This window comes from Panthera tigris, chromosome A2 (genome assembly GCF_018350195.1).
Source record: "Panthera tigris isolate Pti1 chromosome A2, P.tigris_Pti1_mat1.1, whole genome shotgun sequence".
Lineage (NCBI taxonomy): Eukaryota > Metazoa > Chordata > Mammalia > Carnivora > Felidae > Panthera > Panthera tigris.
The window spans coordinates 86,615,058-86,642,332 of NC_056661.1; the positions used below are offsets into that span (position 1 = coordinate 86,615,058).

A 27,275-nucleotide genomic window follows, 5' to 3' on the forward strand; every position below is an offset into this window, starting at 1 on the left:
TTACCCTAAGAATACAGAAATACTGATTTGAAAAGATATATGCACCCCTATGGCTACTGCAGGATTATTAGCAACATTTAAGATATGGAAGCAACACAAGTGTCCATCCATAGAAGAGTGGATAAAGATATGATATATACATAAAATGAAATATTACTCAACCATAAAAATAGTAAGACCTTGCCAGTTTCAACAATATGAAAGCATCTAAGAGGATATACTGCTAAGTGAAATAAGTCAATCAGGGAAAGACAAATACCATATGATTTCACTCATGTGGAATTCAACAAAGAAAACAAAGAAAAAAGAGGAAAAAAACTAAACTCTTAAATATAGAGAAGAAACTTATGGTTAGCGGAGGAGAGGAGGATGAGAGGATGGGTAAAATAATAGATGAAGAGGATTAAGAATAAACTTGCTGTGATGAGCACTGTGTAATGTATAGAATTGTTGAATCACTATACTGTATGCCTGGAACTAATATAACACTGTATATTAATTATATGGGAATTATAATAAAAATAATTTAAAAAGAGAGTGAAAAGAATGAATTACTTAGTAAATAATGTGGCGGCAAGTGGTCATGCATTGTGAATATGTAAAATTAAACCCTTCACCTCACAATACACCAAAAACTAATAATAATAATGACAGATAAATAAGTGACCTAAAGTGAAGAATAAAATTACATGTTTATAAGAAATGTGGAAGGCTATTTTTATAATATAAATGTAAAAAGGACTTCCTTAGCAAAATAATCATAGTAAGAAATCAAAAAATACTTGGGAGCAAATGAAAATAAACCCATTTAAAAGCTTTGGGATGTAGCAAAAGCAGTTTTAAAAGGGCAGTTTATAACAACATAGGCTTATCTCAAGAAACAAAAATCTCAAATAAGCAACCTAAACTTTTGCTTGAAGGAACTTGAAAAAGAAGAATAAACAAAGCCCAAAGTTAGTACAAAGAAGGAAATAATAATTATCAGAGCAGAAATAAATGGAAAAGAAAACAACAGAAAAAGATCAATGAGACTCAAAGCTGGTTTAGACTCATCAAGAAAAAAAGAGAGAGGATTCAAATAAATAAACAAAAAAAGACAGAGAAGCTACAACCAATTACACAGAAATTCAAATAATTTAATACAATAAAAAATTATATGCCAACAAATTGGACAACCTGAAAGAAATAGATAAATTTCTAGAAACAGAATCTTCTGAGACTGATTCACAAAGATATTTAAGATCAATTACTGGTAACAAAATTGAGTCCGTAATCAAACAAATCCCAACAAACTAAAGTCCAGGACCAGATGATTTCACAGGTCAATTCTAATGAACCTTTTAAAAAGAATTAATACCTTTCTTTCCAAACTGCTTAAAAAAAAAAAAAAAAAAAAAAAAGATCAAGGAATGTTTCCAAATGCATTCTATGAGACAACATTACTTTGATACCAAAACTAGACAAAGACACTACAATAAAAGAAAATTACATACCAATATCCCAGATGAGCATATATACAAAAACATCAACAAGATATTACCAAACCAAATTCAACACCACATTAAATTAAAACGATCATTATAACTATCATAGGGATTCATTCCAAAGATGCTAGGATGGTTCAATATACACAAATTGATCAATGTGATTTACAAAATTAAGATTAAAAACCAAATGATTAGGGCGCCTAGGTGTCTCAGTCGGTTGGTCGTTCAACTCTTAATGTCTGCTCAGGTCATTATCTCGAAGTCATGGGATTGAGCCCTGCATCAGGCTCTGTGTTGAGTGTGTAGTGTGTTCAGGATTCTCTCTCTCCCATCTCTCTCTACGCCTCCCCCACTTGCATGCACACGCGCACCCTCTGTCTCTCTCTCTCAAAATAAATAAATAAGCATTTAAAAAAAAAACCACAATATTTCAAGATTCAAGAAAAACACTTGACAAAATTAAACCCATTCTCAATAGAATGGGTATAGAAGGAATACCTCAACATAATAAAGGCTATATATACGACAAACCCTCTGCCAAATTCATACTCAGTGGTGAAAACTGAAAGCTTTTCCCCTAAGATCAGGAACAAGACAAGGATGTCCATTCTCATCACTTTTATCCAACATAGTACTGGAAGTCCTGGCCATAAAACCAGACAAAAAATAAATAAATAAAAGCCTTCCAAACTGGTAAGAAAGAAAAAAGAAAACACTGTCCATACTTGCAGATGGCATGGTACTATATACAGAAAACCTTAAAGACTCCACCAAAAAACTATTATACCTAATACATGAATTCAGTAAAACTTCAGAATACAAAATCAATATACAGCAGTCCACTGCATTTCTATACACGGATTGCTATCAAATAGCAAAAAACAGAAATATGTGTAACAATCCCATTTACAACTGCATCAAAGAGAATAAAATACTTAGGAATAAGTTTAACCAAAGAGGTGAAAGACCTGTACTCTTAAAACTTTAACACATTGATGAAATAAAGTGAAGGATACACAAATAGAAAGGTTAACCATGCTCATAGATTAGAGAATTAATATTGGTGTTTTTTGGTTTTTTTTTAATTTTTTTTTAACCTTTATTTATTTTTGAGACAGAGAGACAGCATGAACAGGGGAGGGTCAGAGAAAGAGGAAGACACAGAATCTGAAACAGGCTCTAGGCTCCGAGCTGTCAGCAGAGAGCCCGACGTGGGGCTGGAACCCATGGACTGCGAGATCATGACCTGAGCCGAAGTCAGATGCTTAACCGACTGAGCCACCCAGGCGCCCCAAGAATATTGTTAAAATGTACATGCTACTCAAAGCAATGTACAGATTCAATGCAGTCTCTATCATAATACCAACACTGTTTTTCAAACAAGTATCCCAAAATATCCCAAAATTTGCATGGAACCACAAAAGACCCCAGATAGCCAAAGCAACCTTGATAAATAAGAACAAAGTTGGAGGTATCACAATTCCAGATTTCAAGATATACTACAAAGCTATCACAATCAAAACAGTATGGTATTGGCACAAAAACAGACACACATAGATCAATGGAACAAAGCCCAAAAATAAACCCACACATCTATGGTCAATTAATCTGTGACAAAGAGGCAAGAATATGCAATCAGGAAAAAACAGTCTCTTCAATAAATGGGACTAGGAAAACTGGACAGCTACATGCAAAAGAATAAAACTGAACCACTTTCTTATATCATACACAAAAATAAACTCAAAATGGATTAAAGACTTAAATCATAAAGCTCCTAAAAGAAAACATAGGCAGTAATCTCTTAGACATCAACCTTAGCAGTATTTTTCTGGATCTGTCTCCTCAGGCATTCAAACAAAAGCAAAAATAAACTATTCCAACTACACCAAAATAAAAGGCTTTTGCACAGCAGAGGGAACTGTCAACAAGACAAAAAGACAACCCGAATAAAAGAAAATACTGGTAAATAACATAGCCAATAAGAGATTAATATCCAAAATATGTAAAGAACAGATACAACAAAACTCCCTAAAAAACAAATAATCCAATTAAAAAATGAGCAGAGAATGTGAATAGACATTTTTCCAAAAGAAGACACAGAGATGGCCAATGGAACATGAAAAGATGCTCAACATCACTAATCATCAGGGAAACGCAAATCAAAACCACAATGATTTCACCTCACATCAGTCAGAATGGCTAGTATAAAAAGGCAAGTGTTGGCAAGGATGTGAAGAAAAGAGATCCATCCTGCACTGTTAGTAGGAATGTAAACTGGTGCAATTACTGTGGAAACAGGATAAAGTTTCCTCAAACATTAAAAACAGAATTACCATAAATGATCCATTAATTCCGCTACTGGGTATTTATCTTAAAAGTAAAGAAGCACTAATTTGTAAATACATATGCATCCTCATATGCAGCATTATTTACAATAGTTAAGACATGGAAGCAACCCAAGCGTACATCAAGAGATGGATGGATAAAGGAGATATAGTACATATACAGAAGGGAATACCACTCAGCTATGAATCTTGCCATTCACGACAACAATGATGGAACTAGAGGGTATTATGCTAAGTGAAATAAGCCAGAAAAAGACAAATACCATATGATTTCATTTTTATGTGAAATCTAAATAACAAATGAGCAAACAAACAACAAAAAAGAAACAGACTTATAGAGAACTGATGGCTGCCAAAGGGGAAGGGTTGGGGGGGGGGGGAATGGGTAAAATGCACAAAGGGGATTAAAGGGCACAGAGCTCCAATCGTAAAATAAGTAAGTCACAGGGATGAAAAGTGCAGCATAGGGAATCCATTCAATACTGTAATACACTTATTGTGGCGAGCATTTCATAACATATGTAATTGTTGAATGACTGTTATACATATGAAACTAATGATATATTCTATGTCAATTACACAGCAATCAAAATTTTTAAAAAAGCAAAAAAGAAAAAGACATGTCTGAAAAGATACTAAGTCGTTAGTATGAAGTGCATGGGGGAGAGAAAGCTATTTCTCTTCAGACACTTCAGTACTGTATGGATTGTTATATACGTAACAGATACATATGTATCTGTTATATATATATATATATATATATATATATATATATGCACATATATATATATATGCACATATATACTACTTCTATAATTGAAACTATTGGAGTTAAGTTTTAAAAGTAAAATAAACAGCAATTAAGAAAAGAAAAGGGAGAAAATAGCAGACCAGATGATGTAAATTCTAGTTATTTTGTATTGCTGGGTCTCCAGCAACTGACCCAAAAACTGATGAATTTTACTCAAAGCCACAGATTCAAAAGTTCTGAAGGAGGAAACATTGGTACCTGAGGGATCAGTAGAGAAGGTGTCCTGACCTGAAGACTCGCATGGCCACACTGTGCTAGTCAGTAGGACTGATACTTCTTAATGATGGTTAGCAGCACCTGAGAACGTTGATCCTTATGTCTCTTGATGAGAGAGCCCCGAGACCTCTTTGCTCAGTAATGAATGCAAAAAGAACTAGCTATCTTGTGTAATATGAGGAAAATTAGCTCTGGAAAAGACGATCAGAGATCAAGAAATCGAATAACATTGGTGTTTTCTGGTAGAGAGAGAAAGATATATATCCTACACAGAGGTATATTGCCACGCATGAGCCTAGGCAACTACAAAGTTGTGTGATGAAAAGGCAGTAAAAGAAGCAATACTTAAGGAAGAAAAGCCTTATACAATAGTAATCACAAAATTATTGAGATGTTTTACATTGTTTCATACTGACTTCTTGAAATCCACTGTTTTTTTGCACTTAAAATAATCTTAGGTTAAGTTAGCCACAGTGCTCATTAGCCACATTTGTCCAGTGACAATCTTATCAGACAATGAATCTCTAGAGAAAGAGCAGAATATATGAGAAGCTGGTCAGAATATAAACTGATACAAATGCCTGAAGAACAAATTTAAGATATAGATAACCGAAGGTCCAGCAATCCCACTCATGGGAATGTAGCAAAGGAGTCTACACCAAACTGTTGGGAGAAGCAAGGATTAACAACCACCTTAGATGTTCATAATGTTCACAGAGTAAAGTCTTTGCATTCCCTGGCAGGAATGTAATAGTATTTCTGGCAGCTGCAGCAAGTATGCTTTATGTCCTCACATTCACTATATATGAAGGCAGGTGCATCACTCAGTCTCTTTCACGTGTAAACAAATGGTGACCAGTTGGTGGACTTATCTGGAAAGAAAAATAATGCGATGATGCTGGCCTCTACGCTCTGAACCTCTTCATCTGCCCATCCTTCTAAGTCCAACCATGTAACACATCCACCACTGTTCTGTGAGCTCCAAATGTGACCTTGCTTTGATGCAAATATTAGCAAATTTGCTGATATTAAAGTCCTAGTAATCACCAACTGACACAACTTACAGGTAAGAGAGGACACAACAAGAGGCATTTGTTTTCGAGTTCCCTAGGTCACTCAAACATATTACAGGAGAGAGGGGCACGGGCTCAGCCTCTAGGGCTTGATAGCTGCCCCCCTCTGATAGTCATTTTCCTGATCTCTAAAATCACTGTAAAACCTACCCAACAAGGCTGTTGTGAGGAAAAGGACTGTCTAATACCAGCCTGTAGCAAAAGGGGGAAAAAAAAGAAAACAAAAAACAAAAAAACAGCAACAACGATAGCAGTTTACCTTTTCCCATAATGCCTGGACAATATTTTCTCTAGAAATCATCTATTTGCCTTTAATAGTCAAACAAAATGGTAATAAAAGAAATATAAGTCAAAGGAACAATATGATAGCAATTTTAGACTTCCAGATTAACAAAGATCATTTTAAATGTTTTTCTTCAAGTATGGAGAAGATTCAGTAAGAAAGGAATCACGTGACACCAGTGGTGGCAGTGTTAACTGCCTTACGTCGCCAAAGAGAATCTGACACTGCAAGGTCCTTGTCCCCTCCTTTAGTAACATCAGTACTGGCAAGCTTTCCTTGGGAAACAGTGAAAATACAATATATTTGCATCCAAAAATATTACTCATTTATAAGGAAAAAAATGAAACCTAAATCCCTAATATGAGAAGAATGTGTATCCATGTATCCAAAAAATTAAGTAATATTTAAATTAATATTGAAAGAACATACCCATGTATCCAAAAAAATTAAGTAATACTCATTTTAATAATATTTAAGAAGAGTTTAATCATGTGAATAAATGTTATATAATCACCTGTTAAGATTGGGATAGAGAACTATCATATAGAATAGAATATTAAGCACGTAAAAAGGCATAGAAAAAAGACTAATGGAGAAATTGCTTTTTGATTAAATTTGTTTAAACAAAAATCTATTTTAAATCCCTATTTGGATTTTCTGACTAAATATACACTTAATATAAAGGCAACATATCAAAAGTCTCCTAAGACTTAAGAACCAAAAATTTTGCTTCTACCCACAAACTTGTCAACTTTCTCATGTAAGCTAAAAAGGGCTAGCAGGCGTCCCTCTCTGCCAGCGAAGTCAGAAGTATTCACAGGGAATGCAGATCTCCACTAGGTGATTATTTTAAAAATAATTATTGGTAGAAGAGTTTCCTACTTATTGATTTTTTATTATTCTTTCAGTCTTCAGTTTGGTGTGTATGTATGTACTTATGTGCTTTTGGGTGCTGACAGATATGTGTGTGAGTGTGTGTGTGTATTTATAATTTTTAAAGAGTTAAGTAATCGTTTTTAAAGTAAAAGCTGGATATGTGTTTGCCAAACTAAGAAACACAGTGCACGCCCATTACGCTTTCCTTGAGTATTTGATAGACAATGCAGAAGCCACCTCGGCTAGAGAACAAAGATCTGAAGGGATCCCAGTTACACCAGTGGGTCTTAATTGGTTCAAAAGGCCCATTTGTTGCCTGGTGACAAATATATGCTAGCTATTCCTACATCATTTAGGCCATGCATAATTATCTTACTAAGGAAGCAAAATTGCGACCCTAGAACTTCCTGAAACATGAGGAGACATGGTTTTAAGTTTCATTCCCGTAGTACAAAACTCCTTTTGAAAGGTATAGTAAAAACATTAAGATAAACACCCACTATGAGTAATTATGAGTCCTTTTTTGCATTTGAACTGAAGTAGAATTGTTAAAATTCACTAGGTAAATGGATTGTCAATTTAGGCTGTTTTTCTCAGGATGCTTCCAAATTCTCTAAGACTAGCTCTTTCAGAAAGCCTTGCTGCTGCTTTTAAAATTAATAACATGTGTCCTGAGCTACCAGAAGTTAAAGCCTAGAAGCCTTTTTCCTTGCTATCAGAGGCTAATGGATTACAGTGTCATTTATACAAACTTGGCATCAAACAGTTAAACCTTGAAGCTTAGGCTGAAGCCTGGCTACACCCCAGGGCCCTCAGGCAGCCCTTGGCACAGCTCAGGTGTTGTGGGGGATGCTGTGCATGAGAAACAGGAAGCAACCTCAGAGACAGGTGTGTTTGAGGACTGTGCGGGGGAGGGGGAAATACTCTCTGTAGCTCCATAACCCATATAACCAGCCCTTCTCACCACCAGAGGAACAGAATAGCGAAAGGGGAAGGCGGGGTGGTACCCACGGGAAAAGAGGTGCTGCCTCACAGTGATTAGGTACAGTGGAAGCAGAGGCTTATAATATGAAGCTAAATGTGCTTTATCAGAAAAATACATGGAAACAGTTGAATCCTTACTTAGAAATACCATTTATTTGCATTGCAGGCATAAAGTCTGAGTATTTTCTGAGCGTGCCCTCTAAAACTAGAATGAAAGAGCAGAAAATATTAGGTAACAAGAAACAAATATCAAGCAGAGGGGAGAAAGCACAGAAATACGGCAACAATCAGGGAGAAGATGCTTTCCTAATCGCTCCTAACGGAAGGCAATGAGCAGAGATTAGCAGTTAAGAACTCTGGGACAGCACCACGACTTAAGCCTATAAATCGTATCTACAATTTTCTGGAAATATATGTGCACGTATGCACACACATATGCAAGCACAATGTGCCTTCTTTTCAACTAACTCCTTCTGCCAATCCTCTGAAGTCCTTTGGGGTAATAGTAATAGGGATACTTGAACAGTGATTAACTCAACTAACATCATTCACTCCCTTGATACTGGGTCAGCCAATGGACGTTACCTAAAGACCAGAGGGCACTAAGGCTAACTGAAAACTTCATACGGATTAGCACAGTTAAACTAAGCTAGGAGCCCTAGCCAACCGCTTTTGTTAACACCAGATTTTTTTCTCCTCTGAAACATGATCTCCTCTGAAACATGTATATACAGACACATTTGTACAAACAAAGACATACACAGACACATACACACTCAAGTCCTCCCTCCACACTACAGTGTTTTGTTTTCTTTTTTTAGCGTGCCCAAAATACATTTTAAATGCAGACATTATGTTTTGTTTTTAGTGATGCAATTTGTTTTATAAGTATTAAACTACACTGTGTTGACACCTTAAGACTCCTCATTAAAGGGTACAATTCTGTAAGTCTATGAAATACAAAATTTTCTGCTTCATGAATACACAACCAAAAACAACTCTTCTAAATATATGGAAGAAATTTAAGGTTTGCTTTTTGTTTTGCTTTTGCATTGAATCCAAAACACTGCAAGTAATAATTATAGTTGTTACCATTCAGGAAGTGCTGAGGGAAACCAAATTTTATCTGCCTTTTCAGTGGATCTTAGTTAACTTTATTCATCACAGATAAAGAAGATAAAAATGTGCTTAAATCTTTAGAAACAATACTTTCATATGGTGTTAATAATGTCAAAGCAACCTAAGTCTTTTAAAGGTAAAAGAATAAAAATTGTATATAGTTTATTCTTTTAAAAAACTTAACTTGAAAACAACACCAGAATCTCTAAAGCTTCTTTTGTGTAGTTGCTAAAATCTGTTCAATTTTTCCATTCCAATGAATCACAAAATCAAAGAGCACAGAAAAAAATAATCCTTAAGTATTTTTGATGTGTGTAAGACAATGAACAATTACTTCAAATTCAATGTCTAAATATTTATTAACCATCTGACACAGCAGCAAGCATTTAATCCCTGTTACCCAAGATCCAAATATTCATTCCAATAGCCCTAACACATTACTAACGCTTATAGATTCATTCTTCTCTAACTGTTAGGTAGAAATTTGCCATCTGCTGTTAGGTCATTTACATTTGGAGAAAATGTCTCATCATCCCATAAAAAAAATAAAAGTAAATAAAAACACAATTTCTTGACATCAGTTACTGAACCCCAGGTATCTTTTTTTGTTTTTTTTTGGCACATTTCTTAAACAGTACTCTATTATATTTAAGCCAGATAACAGTCCCAAAGAGAATTATAAAAAGTCTAGACATAGTATGTTTGAATCAGTATTTTCTAATAAGCAATATTAACTTATACTAAGTTCTTAAGAATTTTGTAAAATAACAGACCTCATGTTGTTTTGGGATCTGCAAGCAACCAAAACTTTCTTTAAGGTAGGAGAGACAGAAGGGATTGGAGATAATGGGAATGGTAAATTAGAACCTTATTTGGCATTAATGAGTGAAAACCAGATACGATTCCAAAGCTACAGGTCTTTAATTCATGAAGGAATGCGTTAATTGTTATTTTAAATTGTCAGCTTATTTCATCTTCTTACTTCTGGTGCATAATCCAGAAAAATACAAATTACATGAAACTTTAGTAATAAACTAAGCATGTAATAAGTAATTGAAACTTCTTCTATGACATCACTATTGATATACCTTCTTTACTAGAAATGTTTTTGTCTATTTTTTGGAGGTTTTTTTTGTCTAGAAATTTGGTTAACAAAATATTTCACAATAAACATGATAGAGTCACATCCGTAAATAATATATAAATTGCTTACCTCAGTCAAGTGTGGCATAGGGTTAAATCCACAGAGATTACACACTTGATTCTTGCATTCGGTGCAAGTATTGAAGTTAGGAGGATCCTTAGAACCTATATTGAGTTCAGTCTTGCAGAGAGGACATGCTGATTCTGGTTTGGGAGTTTTCTCCAATTTGGGGGGAAGGACAGCCTTTTGAGGCTCAGCTGTTAGAGGTTTGCTATCCTTAACAGGCAGAGGCTTCTTTTCTGTTTCTGTTCTTTTTACTGTTGGAACTGGTTCAGATTTGGGTTCTAATTTTTCAACTACTGGAGCTTTTGCTTCCTTTTTCACAGGTACAACCTTTGCAGGTGCCGGTGGTACCTGACCTGTGGATTTGGGTGGCCCCTGAGAAGGAGGTGGCTGTGAAGGAGGAGGGCCCTGTTTTGTTGGGGTTCCAAGAGCACTCTGAGATTGAGACCCAGGCTGGCCTGCTGTGGAGATTAAATTTGATGCCTGGCTGAAGATTGATGCTCCAAACCCAAAGAGTTTTCCAGTCACAGTTTCTTGAGGAGTCGTGGGCTGCGATTTAGGGGCATCGGTAATACTTCCCAGATTCAGACTGAAACGTCGCGACTGCTCCTGAGGCTTTGGGGGCTGCTGAGCTGTGGGGGCAGTTTGGCCAGTGGGAGGTCTTGGGCCTGCGGGTGGAGGTGACCCTTTTGGCATCGGCTTGGCATCTGGCTTAGGACTCATTTTGGTTTGTGCTTTCTTGGGCTCTTCTCTCTTCTGAACTGGATCAGCTTGTTTTTGACCTTTGCCCTCTGGGCTGGGCCCAGGATGTGAAATAATTTTCGAATCTGATGCAGGTCGGGGTATGACTTTAGAATCAAACGGGGTGACTTTTTCTCCCGTTGATGGAAAACTCTGGGAGGGTTTGGCAGCGTCTGTTTTTAGAGGAGGGGTTATTATCTCTTGATCTTCCAGCTGTACTTTGGGGCTTGGAATATCAGGTTGTGCTGCTACTGACGATGAAGACGAGACATCTGTGGCTGGCTTTCCCGTCTTGGGCTGCTTTGGTTTATCATCAGCCACGGGGACCTCGGCCTGCTCAGAGGGAACCGAGGGCTCTTTGGGAGGGGGTGGCTTGGGCGAAGGCTCCGCCGCCGCTGGAGGTTGCCTGGCGGCAAGTGGGGGAGAGCCGTGAATGGTCGGTTGTTTCACTAGAGGTGGGGGCCTCTTAGACTCAGGTGCCTTCGAGATCTCCTGCTTGGGTACAGTATCCTTCTTTGGAGAAGTGTGCTGTGGCTGTGGGGATGGTTTGCCCACGGCAGATGCAGGACCAACAGGGGCAATCTTCGGTTTAGGCTGAGGAGATGAGGGAACTGGAGCCAGGTCACCTCCGAGAGCTCTTTTCATCTGACAGTTTAAACAGAGCCACTCTTTTATCTAGAAATAATATAAAATAATGGTCAGTGAGAGAGTAACAATGTGAAAACACAAAAACATTTTTAAAAATGCATGGTACCATTTGACGCTATGTCGCTCATCATTTGAAACAAAATATAGATCAAATTAGTTCACTTAGTTTATATTAAAATATTAACATGTTGGGGCACCTGGGTGGCTCAGTAGGTTAAGCATCCGACTTGGGCTCAGGTCATGATCTCAAGGCTAGTGAGTTCAAGACCCGCATGGGGCTCTGTGCTGACAGCTCAGAGCCTGGAGCCTGCTTCGGATTCTGTGTCTCCTTCTCTCTCTGCTCTTCCCTGCTCATGCTCTCTCTCTCTCTCTCAAAGGTAAATAAACATTAAAAAAAATTAATAAAATTAAAAATAAAATGTTAATTATACTGAAATATAATTAATGAACCTCAGAGACTTAAACACTGTATATTTTAAGGAAAATAAAAAGTAAACATAAAAAGATTTTTTATTCTAATATTAATTTTGTTGTTCTTTGCCTTTGATTCACTGAAAGCATGTTTACCACTAGAAACAGAAAACACTGTATCATAAAAAGAAGAGTTATAACATAATAGATTCCATAAATCAGTTACATTAGATATTTTCTCTATTGATGGCTCATGAACAGTTTTCAGTTATACAACCCAGAGTACGCTTGTCAAATTATTAACACATTGCTAATTTCTTAAATTAGCAGAGCATTACATTCCCCTCCAAGGCAACATAATCAAATGTGTGAAAACAAAAATTATTAACCACACTGGGTTAGAAAGAAAACATTCTCTGTTAAGAAAATAAGGAAAAAATAATGGCATCCCTTCAAATTATCATAAATAATACCATGATTTTACAGAGGAAATATTTTTTCTTTAAAGTTTTATGAATATACTAGAAAGAGCAATATAACTAAGCAATATATTGATTTAACTGGTGAGATACGTATACATGTGAAATATACATAACACACACACACACACAGCTTTAGGAGTAAGTTGATCTGCTCATTTCATGTCACATCAATTATGAAAAGGAGACAGTGAATTCCATACTTATTTCAGAATATAATTTAAAACTACCTATGTCTAACATTTACTTTTTTTTTTTTTTTTTTTTTTAAGAACAAGAGAGAGTGCACTAGTGGGGGAGAGGGGCAGAGGGAGAGAGAGAATCTTAAGCTAAGGGCTCCGTGCTCAGCACGAAGCCCAACATGGGGCTGGATCAAGAGTCGGCCACCCAACTGACTGAGCCAGCCAGGTGCCCCTTCACCTCTTTTTTAAATTTCAAAATAATTTATGCTTATAATACAAAATTTTAAATACTTCCAAAATCATTTAGAATGTCAAATTCTATGTGATGTAATCTTTTCCACCCAAAGTAACCAGTGTTACCAGTTTGGCACTGAGGTTCTTTGTACAGAATTCTACATGGTTGAAAACTAAATATATGGAGCATTGATACCAGAAAAGTTTTCTATAGTACAAAAGTGTCAAGTGTTAGGCTGGCAAAAAACATACACTTTACCTGCAAAGAATTTTCTTTTGAAAGAAATGGAACTAACTTTTCCCAAGCTCTTAATTTTTTTTTAATTATTTCACAGTTGATACTGTTAAGCATTTAAAAAATTTTTAATGTTTATTTATTTTTGAGAGAAAGAGAGACAGAGCATGGGTGGGGGAGGGGCAGAGAGAGAGAGGGAGACACAGAATCCGAAGTAGGTTCCGGTCTCCGTGCTGTTAGCACAGAGCCCGACGTGGGACTTGAACTCTTGAGCCCTGAGATTATGACCTGAGCCGAAGCTAGACACTTAATCAACTGAGCCATCCAGGCACCCCTATTAAGTTTTCTAATAAAAAAAAATTTTTTTTAATTCAAAAAATTTTTTAAATTTTACTGAATTTTTTCTTAATTATTAAAAAGGCTTTAAAATAAAAAGCACACAGAAGTTATTTAAACTCATTCGCCAGTATGAAAGGACTTATTTTGCAATCTCATGGTCAAGTAAACTTTTGTTTAGAGAAGATTAAAAAAGATTCTCAACTCTAACATCTTATTTCTGTTTAAAAGTGTGAATCATAAAGTAAAATTAAAATATTTGTTAAAAATAGGTAGAAAGTAACAGAAGTAAAGAGAACATAGACCAACTTGCAGCATGAATGAGAATTGGTTTTCTTTTGGTGTACAATATTTTAAAGCATAAGTGTTAAACTTATGAATTTTTTGTTTTTAAGGAATACAGAAAATAAATTGATGGAAATATTTACTAAAAACTTGTAAAAAAAATAGGTAGAAAGTACTTGAGCGTTCATTACATTTATTTTCAATATGGCAGTTGAAGATCTACATACTTTTATATTATCTTTATGTTTCTGTATGTTTGAAGCATCTCACGTAATAACTTTTTATACATATAAATATTTGAATCCCAAAAGAGAAACAATTGCTACTGAAAAGGTAAGCTAGAATGTTAGGAAACTTTCACCCGATTTTACCCCCTTCTTGATGGACAGAAATTCCTCCAAATATGCATCTACCTACTTGACCATCTCCCCTACTCTCAATGACACTTGTGCTGTTCTATTGTTTATTTTTTCTCATTTGTCTTTTTCCACAGCCTTCACTGACACCAAAGCACCTTATAATCATGCAAACAAGATAAAAGAAACTATAATTAAAAGCATAATTTTTTACCTAGTCTCTCTCATTGATTTTTTTCTACAAAATATTATGAGATGTACATCCATAATAACCACCTTAAATCACAAACTCCTAGGGTTAGTGACTTGCATTATAGTTAAATTGCTCTTCTTCTTTTTGACAAGTGTTATGGCCAAAGTCGATGTAAAATTCATACGCTTATTCGTTTTTAATTTTAAGTAAGCTCTACTTTAGCCCAACATGGGGCTTAAACTCATAACTCTGAGATTGAGTCTCATGCTCTACTAACTGAGCCAGCCAGGACACCCCACCTATTCATTTCTTTATTCAAGTATTTATCGGGTAACTTCTACTTGGCCTATGGCACTGAATAAAAGAGAAAAAATCTCTAGTCTCCTGGAGGCTGGATTACAGAAGAAAAATCAGATAAGAAACAAGTTAACATGTAATATAACTTCAAGGTTATTACAGGTATATATTAAGTGTCATCAGATATAGTATCAGATACTATATCTGATGATACTGTAATGACTCCTTTTTTCCTTTCATCCTGCGAGGAAACTTCCTAGTTTCCTTCCACTCTCCCCCTTGAACACTTCCTTGGATTCATTTGGTTTTTTCAGCAAAATATTCAGTCTCTGTGCAATGTGAACGTTGGAGTTTCACACATAGCTAGCCAGTAGGCTCTCACTCCACCTTGAACCACTGCAAAATTAGTACACTACCATAGCATATCAAATGCATAATTTATATTAAAACTTGGAAACATTCTATATTGCCCTTATTCCAAAATCAAATGTGTCCTTCTAGTTTATGAATGCATATGACTCTTGTTTCCACATAAGGACACAAAGGAGAGTCAGGAAGAGAGGTAGAAAACCCAAGTCACCTCTTCTTCTCTTTTTCTCTTAATACACCCTTTTTTTTGAGAGATTCCACGGTCTCAACTTTTATTCTTCTAATGACCATATTTTCTTCACTTTGATAAACAACACATAAAAAACATTTTGACGCCTCCATGTTCCTCCTCGCCACTAGAATACAGGTTAAAATCATTGTAGAGATCACAGTATGAAAAGCTTTTTATCCTCTTAGGATTTTTTTAGAAAGAGCCTCCTTTATATTTAATTCTACTGCCCAAATCCATTGAAAATAGAAATGATTTGCATCTCAGCACTTAATCTAGTCCTGGAAACAGTGGCATTTCCAACTCCCTGATCAACTGGAAAACAAAAACAAAAGCAAACCTCCCATACACTGAGAAAATGAAAAAGTCCACAACCCGCCCCCCGCTGCACCCCACCTCCAGCATCACAAACCACCTTTAACTTTTCTGTGGGGCCGTGCCTTTCACGATGCACACAGAGAAGTAACAGTGCCTTTGGCCTCTCAGTCCTTGGCATTATAAATCCCATAGTATTTGCACTGCATTCTCCATTATTCAAGTGTGTCTACGCTGCTTATGAAACGTACTTTCCCATTCATCTTTGCACGTTTCCAAAGCCACTGTCCCTCACTTGGCCTTTGTGATTGCTCAGGTACTTTACCCCTCACAAAAACATAACCCAGGCAAAACGAACAACCACAGAAGGGGGTGACTCTAACTACTTCCCCTCACACCTCGATGCCTCTCCCAAAACTGTGAAATAAAGTTAATCTTTTGCAGGAAATTGAAAGTATCTCATTTCCTTAATGTTATCATGCTAGCACTTATATCATCCTTCTATTTCCGAATCTATATCCCCTAAAAAGATGGCAAGCAACGAATGGTAAGGACTTTCTATCTAGGAGTCTTTCTATCAACCCCCTGGGGTCTAACTAACGCTTTAAGCATGATAGATGTCCACCGTTTTTGAGCTGGTTTGAATGAAATAAATTAACTGAGAACGTCTGTGCTCTTCAAGCTACAGCTTTCCTGTATTTACTCTGCTACTTCCCACTGTTTACGCAGTTTGTATGACAGGCTTCGGCCTTCACTTTCTGGTTACATGCCAACCTCCCCAGAACCTGACTGGATACCTCTGCCCATGGACAATCTATTCCCATTTTGATTCAAACTGAAAAGAGTCCCTCATAATCGCCATACCTGTTAACCATACATATTTTCCCTGCCCAGAGGCAACTACTGCCTTGCTTCATTTCTAAAATTAAGCATTTGTCTCTAAGTCTGAGGAAAATTAACCTGAATTAATTGCCATCAGTGCCTCAGACACTCGCTGCCCATTCCATTTGGTACCCATGCCTGTAATACAGTTGGTTCTCCTATTTCTACATGATTGGGTCTTCAGTCCAATGTAGCCATAAACAAGGATCTTAGAACACTTCAGTCCTTATGACTTCTTCCCCATGCCACAGAAGTCAGACAATATTCAAGGCCAAGGCTGGTTCACAGAAGAAACCCTCCACCAATATTTCATCAACAAGTTTCCAGGTCCCTTGCCACAACTAACACCTATTCCCTAACATTACATACACTATACTCATCCACATCCACCTGATAAATGATGGCAAAAATGAAAGAGACAATACCAGGGAAGCCTACAATTATATCGATGTGTCCAAGAACTCTTATCTTCAATATATAAACATTATATATATGTATAACAATTATATTATATATTATATATTATATATGTATATATATAACAATTATATATTGTTTATATATATATTGTTTATATATATATTATATTATATATATAACAATATATATAAACAATTATATCGATGTGTCCAAGAACTCTTATCTTCAATATATAAACATTAAAATGAATGAGTGCAACTTTATTAAAAAAACACATCCTGCTTCAGCTATTTGCAATTCTAGAGTTTACATAACAAAAGGAAAAAATAGTCATCTTTTGCTTTCCCCACCCAAAGCTTTACTTACAGAAAGTATACAAATGAATTCAAGGTCTAGAGACACAACTGTTTAATGAGCTACTCTAATTCAATTAGCTCTTTGGAAAGGAATAAAAGAAAGGAATAAAGTTGTTCATTCACTCTTCTAATTTAATACGCTGCATAAATGGGATAAGAGACTGGTTAGCCAGGATTTCTGCTCATTCTGAGGTCACTATGTATTCTAGCGTAGTCCTGCATATAATTAATATAACACACCTCCCTGTTTAATCCAATCCCCTGGGTTCTACTTTGTTGAACCTTTGTTTTTTATCACAGCTGTGAAATACAGTAACACAACTTCATTATCTAAGGACTTTGATGAATAATCATAAATGTATTATTTAAATGTTTTAAGAGGTATCACTTAAGTTTGTGAACTGCATATAGAGAGTTTCAATTAATGTTGCCACTTTCAAACAAAGTTAGAAAAACTTTTGATTACTAAAATATTATATTCTGATTTTTAAGAGTGTGTCTTCAGTAATAATTTAAAATAATTAACTCAATACATCTAAGCATCCAGGTGAGTTGGCAAATGTTGGTGTTCTAGAATTAAAGAATGCTCTTGCTCAAAACTGTTATTACTGTTATTAATCTATTTACCTAAAAATTTCTCAAAAAAAAAAAAAAAGTGTCTAGAAGCCCTAATGACTAACATCCAGTCTTCACTGCCCTCCAGACTGCAAATTTTAAACACAAAGTCTACATAAGATTTATAATGCAATCTCTGTTCAACATAGCATGCTACTGGAAATAATGGAACATCAAAAGAATAACACGATGTTGGGAATTTATATGTGTTGATGTGCACACCAATTCACATGAGCTGCAGAATAAATTTTCTTCAATCATGCTTTCATCCTGTCCCTATAAAACAAAACTTGCTGGGTTCCTACTTCTGGAAGCATAACAACTAAACTTTTCTGCAGACCAGGACATCTATATGTACCATTTACTCTGTCACGGCAGTATCCTCTTTCTGTCTTATGTTAGTCATGATGCACAGCCCAATGTGTACTCCTCCTCCACTTACCTGAATATTACCCATCTTTACAGGCCACAGTGGATTTCCTCCTTTACCACTTAATATTCCAAGGTCTACCCTTCTCAGCTCTCACTACTATAGTATGAACCACAGCACTTAGACTCCGATTTAATTTTCTTTTTTAATTTTTCAGTTTAAAGTGTTCTTCCAATTATTCCTTCTTCTCTCCTCTCATCACATGGACTCAAATGGAGCAACCACTTCTCATGATTTAATTACTCTGATTTTTTTCCTATTTTTCATCAAATTCTCATCAAGTATTTACTGAGTATGTTATTTATATCTTATATTGTACTATTTGTATTGTTTTGAAGGCCATAAAAGACATAATTGCATAACCTACCTTATATAATAATGCAATGTATCCTATTATAAAGAGGAAACCAAGCTATCACTTGAAAACATTCTGTTTTCTGCTATTCAAGGACTGCCCAAGCCACAGGACCTCCTCCACAGAGGCAGTTACTCACTGAGAGCAGTTTGGCTGCAGATGGCTCGCTGTAGCTGACATCTTTAGCTGTGCATATTAATGCACAATTTATTTTGGCTAAAAACAGGGCACTAGCATTCCTCAGAAATGTGATGACATGCTTAGCAACTTGGGCAACAGTTTAGTTTAAAACGGTCCATCCAGAAGTGGGAAGGATACTTTCTCTCTGAAAGTGCGCAGATTACAAATTTCTGCTGCATAATTCAGTAACCATTACCAAACCTCATGAAATATACACTAAACATAAAATGTTTTCCTTCTTAAAGCATAATGATGTTCAGCAAACACTAACAATAACATATGCAAATCCTAAAAAAAAATCAGATCAATTAAAAAAAGCACAGTTTGGGGAACCTGGGTTGGTTAAGCATCAGACTTTGGCTCAGGTCATGATCCCACGGCTTGTGAGTTCAAGCCCCGCATGGGGCTCTCTGCTGTCAGCGCGAAGCTGGCTTTGAAATTTCTGTCTCCCTCTCTCCCTGCCCCTCCCCCACTCGTGCTCACTCTCTGTCTCTCTCTCAAAAATAAACAAACATTAAAAAAAAAAAGCATAGTTTAATGTTTGTCAGTGCAGTCCAAAACAAGAAAACCACTTTCACCAAGCAAAACTTAAAAAATTATTATACTACACAGACATGAAAATATATTTGTACTCTATTACAGTCACACAGAGAGGAGAATCCCTAATCAGTCAAGTGAACTTACATAACACTATGCATTAACATTTCTAAACGGTCTCTCATATGGCAAATTCCAACTTTTAGAACTTTAATGATTAACATACACCTTGAGCTATCACACAGTTTTGAAGCCTGTGATACAATAATTCCAATTAGGCTGTGTCTGCAAACAGCTTGTTGAATTGTCCTCTTATTTCATGTAAAAATGAAGATATAAATTCCATTAGTAAAAAGAACCAAAGGTCACATAAACATTGTGAACGCATTATACATGCCGAAAGCTATGTATCTTTTTTTTGTTTATTGCTACATATCTTTTTTTTTAAGCTTATTTATTTTTGACAGAGAGAGAGCGTGCACACTCACAAGCATGTGTGCAAGTGGGGGAGGGGCAGAGAGAAAGAGAGAACTTGGGGCTTGAACTAATGTGAGATCATGACCTGAGCAGAGGTCAAGAGTCAGGCACTTAACTGTGCCACCCAGGCACCCTTCAAAGCTACAGATCTTTAATTCAGTCAGATGCTCACTGGAATTAAGATAATCATTTGTACATTGAGTTGGAAAGGAAAAAAAATACTTTTTCAAAAAATATACTAAATGCTTAAAGTATATTAAATTTTTGTAAAAAACAACAAAATTTCATGAGTATTTTAGCCTCTTTTAAGCTTTCTGTGAGTGGGAGCCACTTATAACTTGTATTTATTCAAATTTTATGTAGTTGTACGTATGCCCATTTTCAAGAATGTCTTTAAGGAAACACTTATTTTATTTTGTCATATTCTATTGTATTTTTAACATTTATTTAAGTAATCTCTACATCCAAGGTAGGGCTCAAACTCACAACCCTGAGATCAAGAATCACACACTCCTCCGAATGAGCCTGCCAGATACCCCAGAAAGTGTGATTTTAAAATTACACTTAATAACCTTTATATTATTTTCAATTTTTTGTAGACCCCATCCACATTTTTCATTACCATTTATTTCCTTATGACCACTTTTTAAATCCTTCTTCTGTGACGTTTAAAAACATAAATTTATACATTAAAATTTTTCCGAACGTTTGTAACTACAGAATTCCCAACCACATATTCACATTATAATGCCTACCACTGACTTATTTTCTTTTGTTGAAGCAGAAATCTGCTCTTATGAGTTGTTCCATGAATTCTACTGAAAATTCTAACTTTGCTGAACAAATGATACAAATGTCATATCTCCATCAATTGTTTTACAACTGATTTTTAAAATCTGTATTTTTGATTAAAGAAAAACATAGAAAAAGTGGTTAGTCGTTTTATATTCAGGTGAGACTGGATCTTATCTATATAAACTTCATTATATTCTATTCTACAAACAAGTTTCCATCCTCACTTGCTAAATTATCACCCCTCCTTTTAGACTCTGAGTTCAGTTCTTGACACTGAAAAAAGTTATCAACTTCATCATCTATATTTTCAAAATCTAACAGAGTGGCTAGCGAAGAGTAGAGCTCACAGTTTTCTTAAAGAACAAAAAGAACTCAGCAGTATAAAGCTCTGGTTTGAGCAACAGTGAGTAGGAAGGTATAAAACCACTGTTCTTGGACCTCAGTTTTGTTTACACTAAATTCCAAAAATAAACTGCCGCCAAGTAATTTTTTTTTTAACTTTAAGAATATGTAAAATTTACACACATGCACACATTCTTTCTTTAACCTACAAATTTAAGGAGTGGTCTATTTAAAGAGAACATGGTCTCTTATAAAAAATGATGCTAAATTTGGGGTCAGCAGATCTAAGTTCTTGTATGGGATTCACTACTAAGTAATTTTGTGACCATATAAGTCACCTCAAGTCCCTAACTTCATTTTATCACTGACAAATGGAGTTAACAATGATGACACTATCCCTACTTACCTTTCAGAATTTTTATAAAGATTCACAATAATGATGATAATAAAAAAATGTTTATCTACTAGTTTCAATTTCAAAGCACTTCCACTTATATTGCCAAATGTGATTTTTTACTTTATGAATATTTTTAGATCTAAGAAAACTAAATGTTCAGAAAAATAGAATGGCCTGATCAAACCATACATCAAGTAAGCAGCCGAGCTAGGGTTCATATGCACACTTTTCAAGTCTAAAATCCCATACTGCTTCCAGTTTTCCAAAGGGCCATCTGATGGTTAATTTATAAAGAAACACTGAAGATTTCAAATGACTTTACAATATGAGTTCTGATTGCTTTACTCTCTTTAGTCACCCTTAAAATGTGAATACCACCTTATTAAAAGAGCATTAAATGACAAAAATCATATAGAGATCCTAGTGCACAGTCTGAAATGCAGTGTTCAAACTAAGATCTCTCCTTTCTGCGACCAAAGACCTATCTCCCTTTTTTACTAAAGGAAGAAAAAGGCAAGAAGCACTGTTTATGGGAAAGCTGTTTCTCCTTTATCAAAGGTAACTACAACAACTTCAAAGTAAATTCAGAGGAATATCAGCAAAAATACGTACGTGTGAGGGGCAAAGCTAGGAGGACATCCCAGATCTTCTGATGCCTTACTGATGCACTTGATGTGGGCACTACTTTAAGGAAAATAATTATAAACTTCTACCAGACTATTTACATCTTTATCTTCAAGGCACTATCTTTGACATATTTGCAAGGAAGAGCTCATTTTAATCTAAGCTAATTAAGATATGGAAGGGGAGCAAGTGTTAGATATGTTTTCTCAAGGGATGTGAACAACGAGCAAGTTAACCCAGCACTTTATTAAGTTTACTGATCCAGTAAATGATTTTGTGTAGGTGTGGGTATCTGCTTTCACAACAGAACATCTGTCCTTACCAAGTTATATATATCATCATACCAGGGCAATGATATGTAACAACAGCCTTAGTAGATATTATAAAAGCCAAAAGCTGGATACGCAGAAAGTCACCTGAAACATCTAGTCATTTAAGAGCTGAAAATGAAAAAAAACAAAAAAAGGCTTTGATGCTAATGACTAAACTTAATGGGTAGACATGAGAAATATTTATTTTATACAGGGAACATCCAAGTCATGAGAAAGACGTTGCAAATTGAAGCATATCAAAAAATGAGAGCTAAATAAATATGGTGTCTGTAGACATATTTAAGTAATATAGAGCTTTAAATGATTAACTGGGTATTTCTATTCATTTAAATTCATTAGAAAACTATTTTAAAGGAAGATAAATTCTGTTAAAATCAAGATATCCTTTACTTAAATCCTATTAATGATACCATATGGATTGTCAGAGAATAGCAAAAAAAAAAAAAAAAAAAAAAAAAAAGTCCTTTAACTTCAGAATATAAGAACCTTATATTTAGCATCAATAGCATCTATTTCCCTTCACTGGATTCACATAAAAATGCTGTCAGTTACAGGCACCTGGGTGGCTCAGTTGGTGAAGCCTCCAACTCTTGATTTCAGCTCAAGTCATGATCTCACCATCATGAGATCAAACCCCATGTCAGGCTCTGTGCTGACCATGGAACCTGCTTAAGATTCTTTCTCTCTCTCCCTCTCTCTCTCTCTCTCTCAAAATAAAACAAATGAACAAACAACAACAACAACAACAACAACAACAACAAACAGTGTCAGTTAAAGCATACACAGCTGTGACTAAGAATGTATTAAAAACTGACCAAATTTCCCATTACAGGCATAAGGCCCTTCAGGTCACCATTGTTATTTAGAACCCAAAATTCCTGGCACTTCATCTAGTAAAATGCTCACGCTGAAGATGTAAAAATCAAGAATCTAAATCCTTTATTCATTCTGACGCATCATACAAATTGTTCCACCAATCATTTGATGAATGAGGGTTTTTTTAAGTGTTAATTGTAACATGAATTTACAAGGTTAAAAAAAAAAGTACAAAAAAGGTATGACATTAAAGGTAAAACCTTCTCTCTCTACCACCAAGTCTAACTCTCCAGAATCAGTGTTAAGTTTTGCTTTGATTTTTTCTTGTGGTTGCCATTATAGTATCAAATAAGTTTTGATCTATAAATTTAAAATATTATGAATTTTTACCTTACTACAGAAGCTACAGTTCTTCAAGACAACCTTATATTACCACTACTTTAGGACTGTCTTAAGCAATCTCCAAGAAATTATGTTTAATGAACTACCTATTTTTAACACACAATAAAATAAGGCATAACTTTTTCAGTTTGATTTCTGTATCATGTAATATCATCTCACATTCTACCACCATTTTGTAATCACATTTTCCATCCATTCTTTTTATTTTCCATTTTAATAAAAGAACTTCCTCTACTGATTATGATGTATGTATAGATAGGTACACATGTACATATAGACAGAGAGAGAGGTGATAACTTGCCTGCATTCTTTCATGTGTTAACACATTCTTAAGTGCCCTCACACTCTCTCCCGATATCTTGCCGAGGTACAGAATTCATCTTATCATCCTATCTAGAAACTTAAAGAAAGTGCTCCCTATCTACTGTCTTCTATGCTGATTATGAGGATTGTAGCTGTTTGATTTCTCATCTTTTTTTTGTAGATGATATCATTTTTCTCTGTGGAAGCCTTTCCGGTTTTCTCCTTATCTTTGGAAATCTGATATTTTACCAGGATACACCTATCAGTCATTTTATTAATTTTGCATGGCCAGTGGGTAGGCCTTTACATTCTGAAGACTTCAATCTTTCTTTACCTCAGAGAAATTTCTTCTGGAGCTTATCTCCACCATCTTGATTCTTTCTTTCTGTAACTCCTATTAGAGTTCTTTGATACACTCTCCATGATTTTTAATATTTCTCTTAGGGCCCCAGATCCCCCAGAGTTATAAATAACCACCTCCCCAAAATGTCTACAACTCCATTGGCAGGCATCCAGAAACAGCCCCACACCGGAGATAAAATGCCCATTCTCCAGTCTCTATATTACTACAGGAAGTAGTAAAGAGGAAAATCTCAGAGTTCTATACCTTCCTAGGTGCATTCCCCACTCTTTCCTTCCTTAACCATTCCAAAATCCAAGCTTTCGCTACAACTATATACACAAATTAAACCTTTAGTCACTATTAAAAATACCAGATTCCCAAGTTATCTATCAGTTTCAAGCCTCTAATCCTTCAATGGGAATGAGGGAACTCTCACCATCCAACCCCTCCCACCCATGGTCCAGGCTATAACCTTCTGCTACTTCATTTCTCTCAATAACATTTATCACCAGCTGTCACGCTATATATTTTATGTGTTTATCACTCTTAGAATACACACTGCATGAGGAGAGAATTTCTGTGTACTGTGTTCACTCTTAGATGCCCAAAGTCTAGAACGGTGCCTGAAACACAGTAAGGGTTCGGTAAGTAGTTGCCTAATTTTTTAAATTGCTCTACAATCTGGAAAAATCTTAGGCCTTTTCCAGACCATCAAGTGGGCCCAGTGAAATTTGAGCGTGCTAATTATTTATGGAATATTCTCTTAAACAGTTCTTAAGAACAGTAAGAATTTTTATAAGTTGTTTATATGTCCCGAATGAATGCTCTCCTAGGAGGTCACGTGTTTTTTCTTTTGTTTTGTTTTTCACTGTTTCACCTGTGTCCTTCATGTGGTATCACTGCTAAAATGTCAAGTTAAGTCTCTTCAAGCCTGTCATTTACAGTGAATGTCTCCATCATTTACTAGGTAATCATCAGAGGTTTTTCTGTGTGTGTGGACAGTTCTGCCTCTCCATTCATCCTCTCCTTTAAAGGAGAGGATATGGGACAACAGAGGGTCAGTGTGCAAGTAAGGACAGCTTTACAGGACAGTAACAGATCAGAGTGGTTGACTCACAGTTGAGTAATGTTTTATTTGTTTTCGCCTTTAAATTATTTCATTGTGCAAGAATGGCATTACTTCTAATTCTCTTCCAAAGTCCCTAGTTTTCTCATGAGGGGCCATTAGGCAGCTCATCCCTTCATTTGGAGAATTCTTTGGCTTTGGCTCGAGGGAAAGAAAAATAAAGACTCTCCCTACCGTCTTCCCATTGGAGATTAGGAAAGAGTCCACTAGTCATATTTGTTCCTACTGCAATTCTTTAATTTGTTGTTTGATCACTACCCATAGCCCATCACTGCTTTCTATATTTGTTCATTCCTAGCTTAGAGCCTAGAGAGCTTCCCTGAGGAAGCCACTTGTTTGATGGTTTCCTTGGTTCTTTTTCTGTCATCATCTTCCCATTTTCTATCTTCTAGAAATTCAACATGCCAACTTATACTGCTGGTGGTCTTTCCTAACTTCTGGAAAGACCTTTTAAAAAGTGAGACCTTTGGAAATAGGAGGCGAACTTACGTGTGCCCAGTGTTCCTTTTTAAGAGGAACTGTGTTGTCGACTTTACTTAGAACTTGAGGTGAGAAGACCTCTGTGCTAAATCAGCAAGCAACTAAGAGGAGAATATCACCTTTTCTAAACATTCTTCCAGCTACTCTACCATCAGGAAGCTCTTAACAGGTTTTCTTTCTCCACAGGCTCCAGCCTCCTGACATTTGGCAGAGCTCTACTCCTTCCCACTAGTTCTTAACACATTTTCCACATTTCCGCCCTTAGTTTCTCTCACCAGTAACAGAAGATGCAGCCATCCTATCCACCTCAAAGAGGTGTCCAGTTAAGTCATTTTGCCAACCTAAAGAACTTGCACCATTTTTTGTTTTGTTTTGCTTTAATAAATGGAGGGAATTTATATGCAGGTCTAGGTGTGTGTGTTTTGGGGATTTTTTTGTTTTGCTTTTGTTTTGTTTTTTAGCTCTGGAAATATGGCCATGTTTTTGTTCAATAAAATACCTGGTATCATCCAAGAGACTGATTAACCTATGGTCCATTATGATCAAAAATAAATATGACCAAAAAAAGCACCTTAACTAACATTTGGTTCATTATTAACATACTGAAAAATGACAAGTCATTTCATAGATTACAAAATTTGACAAGAGCCAGGAGAATTTTCAGACACGAGGGACAAGTCTTTAAATTTCTCCCTAAATCTTGCCCCAGGCTATGTATCAAAAGATATCTAGTATATGAACAATAAAAACAACGAGAAAAAGTGCTTTTGTTGCTATGTAGAAAGCAAATGTTCAGTTTCTGTGTCAGAAAGGAAGCCCAAAGAGAGAGCCTGCATTGTTGAGGTTTATTCCATTAATGGACTGGTAAGAAAAGATAGCTATAAACTCCTCTTGGCATCAAAAGTTTAGGCTTAGAGCCAGTAGATTCTTAACGTTTATTTGGAGCAGCACACATTTTGACAGTCACCAGAGTCGATGGTTTAAATACCATCCTCTTCACATAGATATTTGAGCTAAGGTGTGTGTGTGTGTGTATGACAGGAGTAGGAGAAAGCTCACAAGTCTAGTTAAGGAAGTCAAATCCCCTTCCCTAAAGCTTGCTGTCAGAGTGATGATACCTCTCCAGTCCTTCCTTCCCAGATCAGTATCCATTTAAGAGCCAGGATGTTCATAAGCACATATTGTCATAATTCTGATACATTAGTAATAAAAAATATCAGAGAAATCCTCCTAGTCTTTTCAAGAAGTGATACAAGAGAGCAGTATTCTATTTAATCCACAGACTACAAAAGTAATAATACTGAGAGTTACTTGCATACTCAAACTTGAAAATAGTAAATCAATGTAAATTA

The 27,275-nt window shown here is 35.8% G+C and overlaps 1 protein-coding gene across 1 annotated transcript in view; it reads right to left on the bottom strand.

The window, feature by feature from the left end:
• The window catches only part of PCLO (piccolo presynaptic cytomatrix protein), a 360,380-nt gene that overhangs the window by 320,937 nt on the left and 12,168 nt on the right, over window positions 1–27,275 (bottom strand). The window contains exon 3 of the mRNA XM_042965364.1: window positions 10,408–11,817. Within this exon, the coding sequence (XP_042821298.1) occupies window positions 10,408–11,817 (1,410 nt within the window). The remainder of the gene's footprint in view (window positions 1–10,407; window positions 11,818–27,275) is intronic.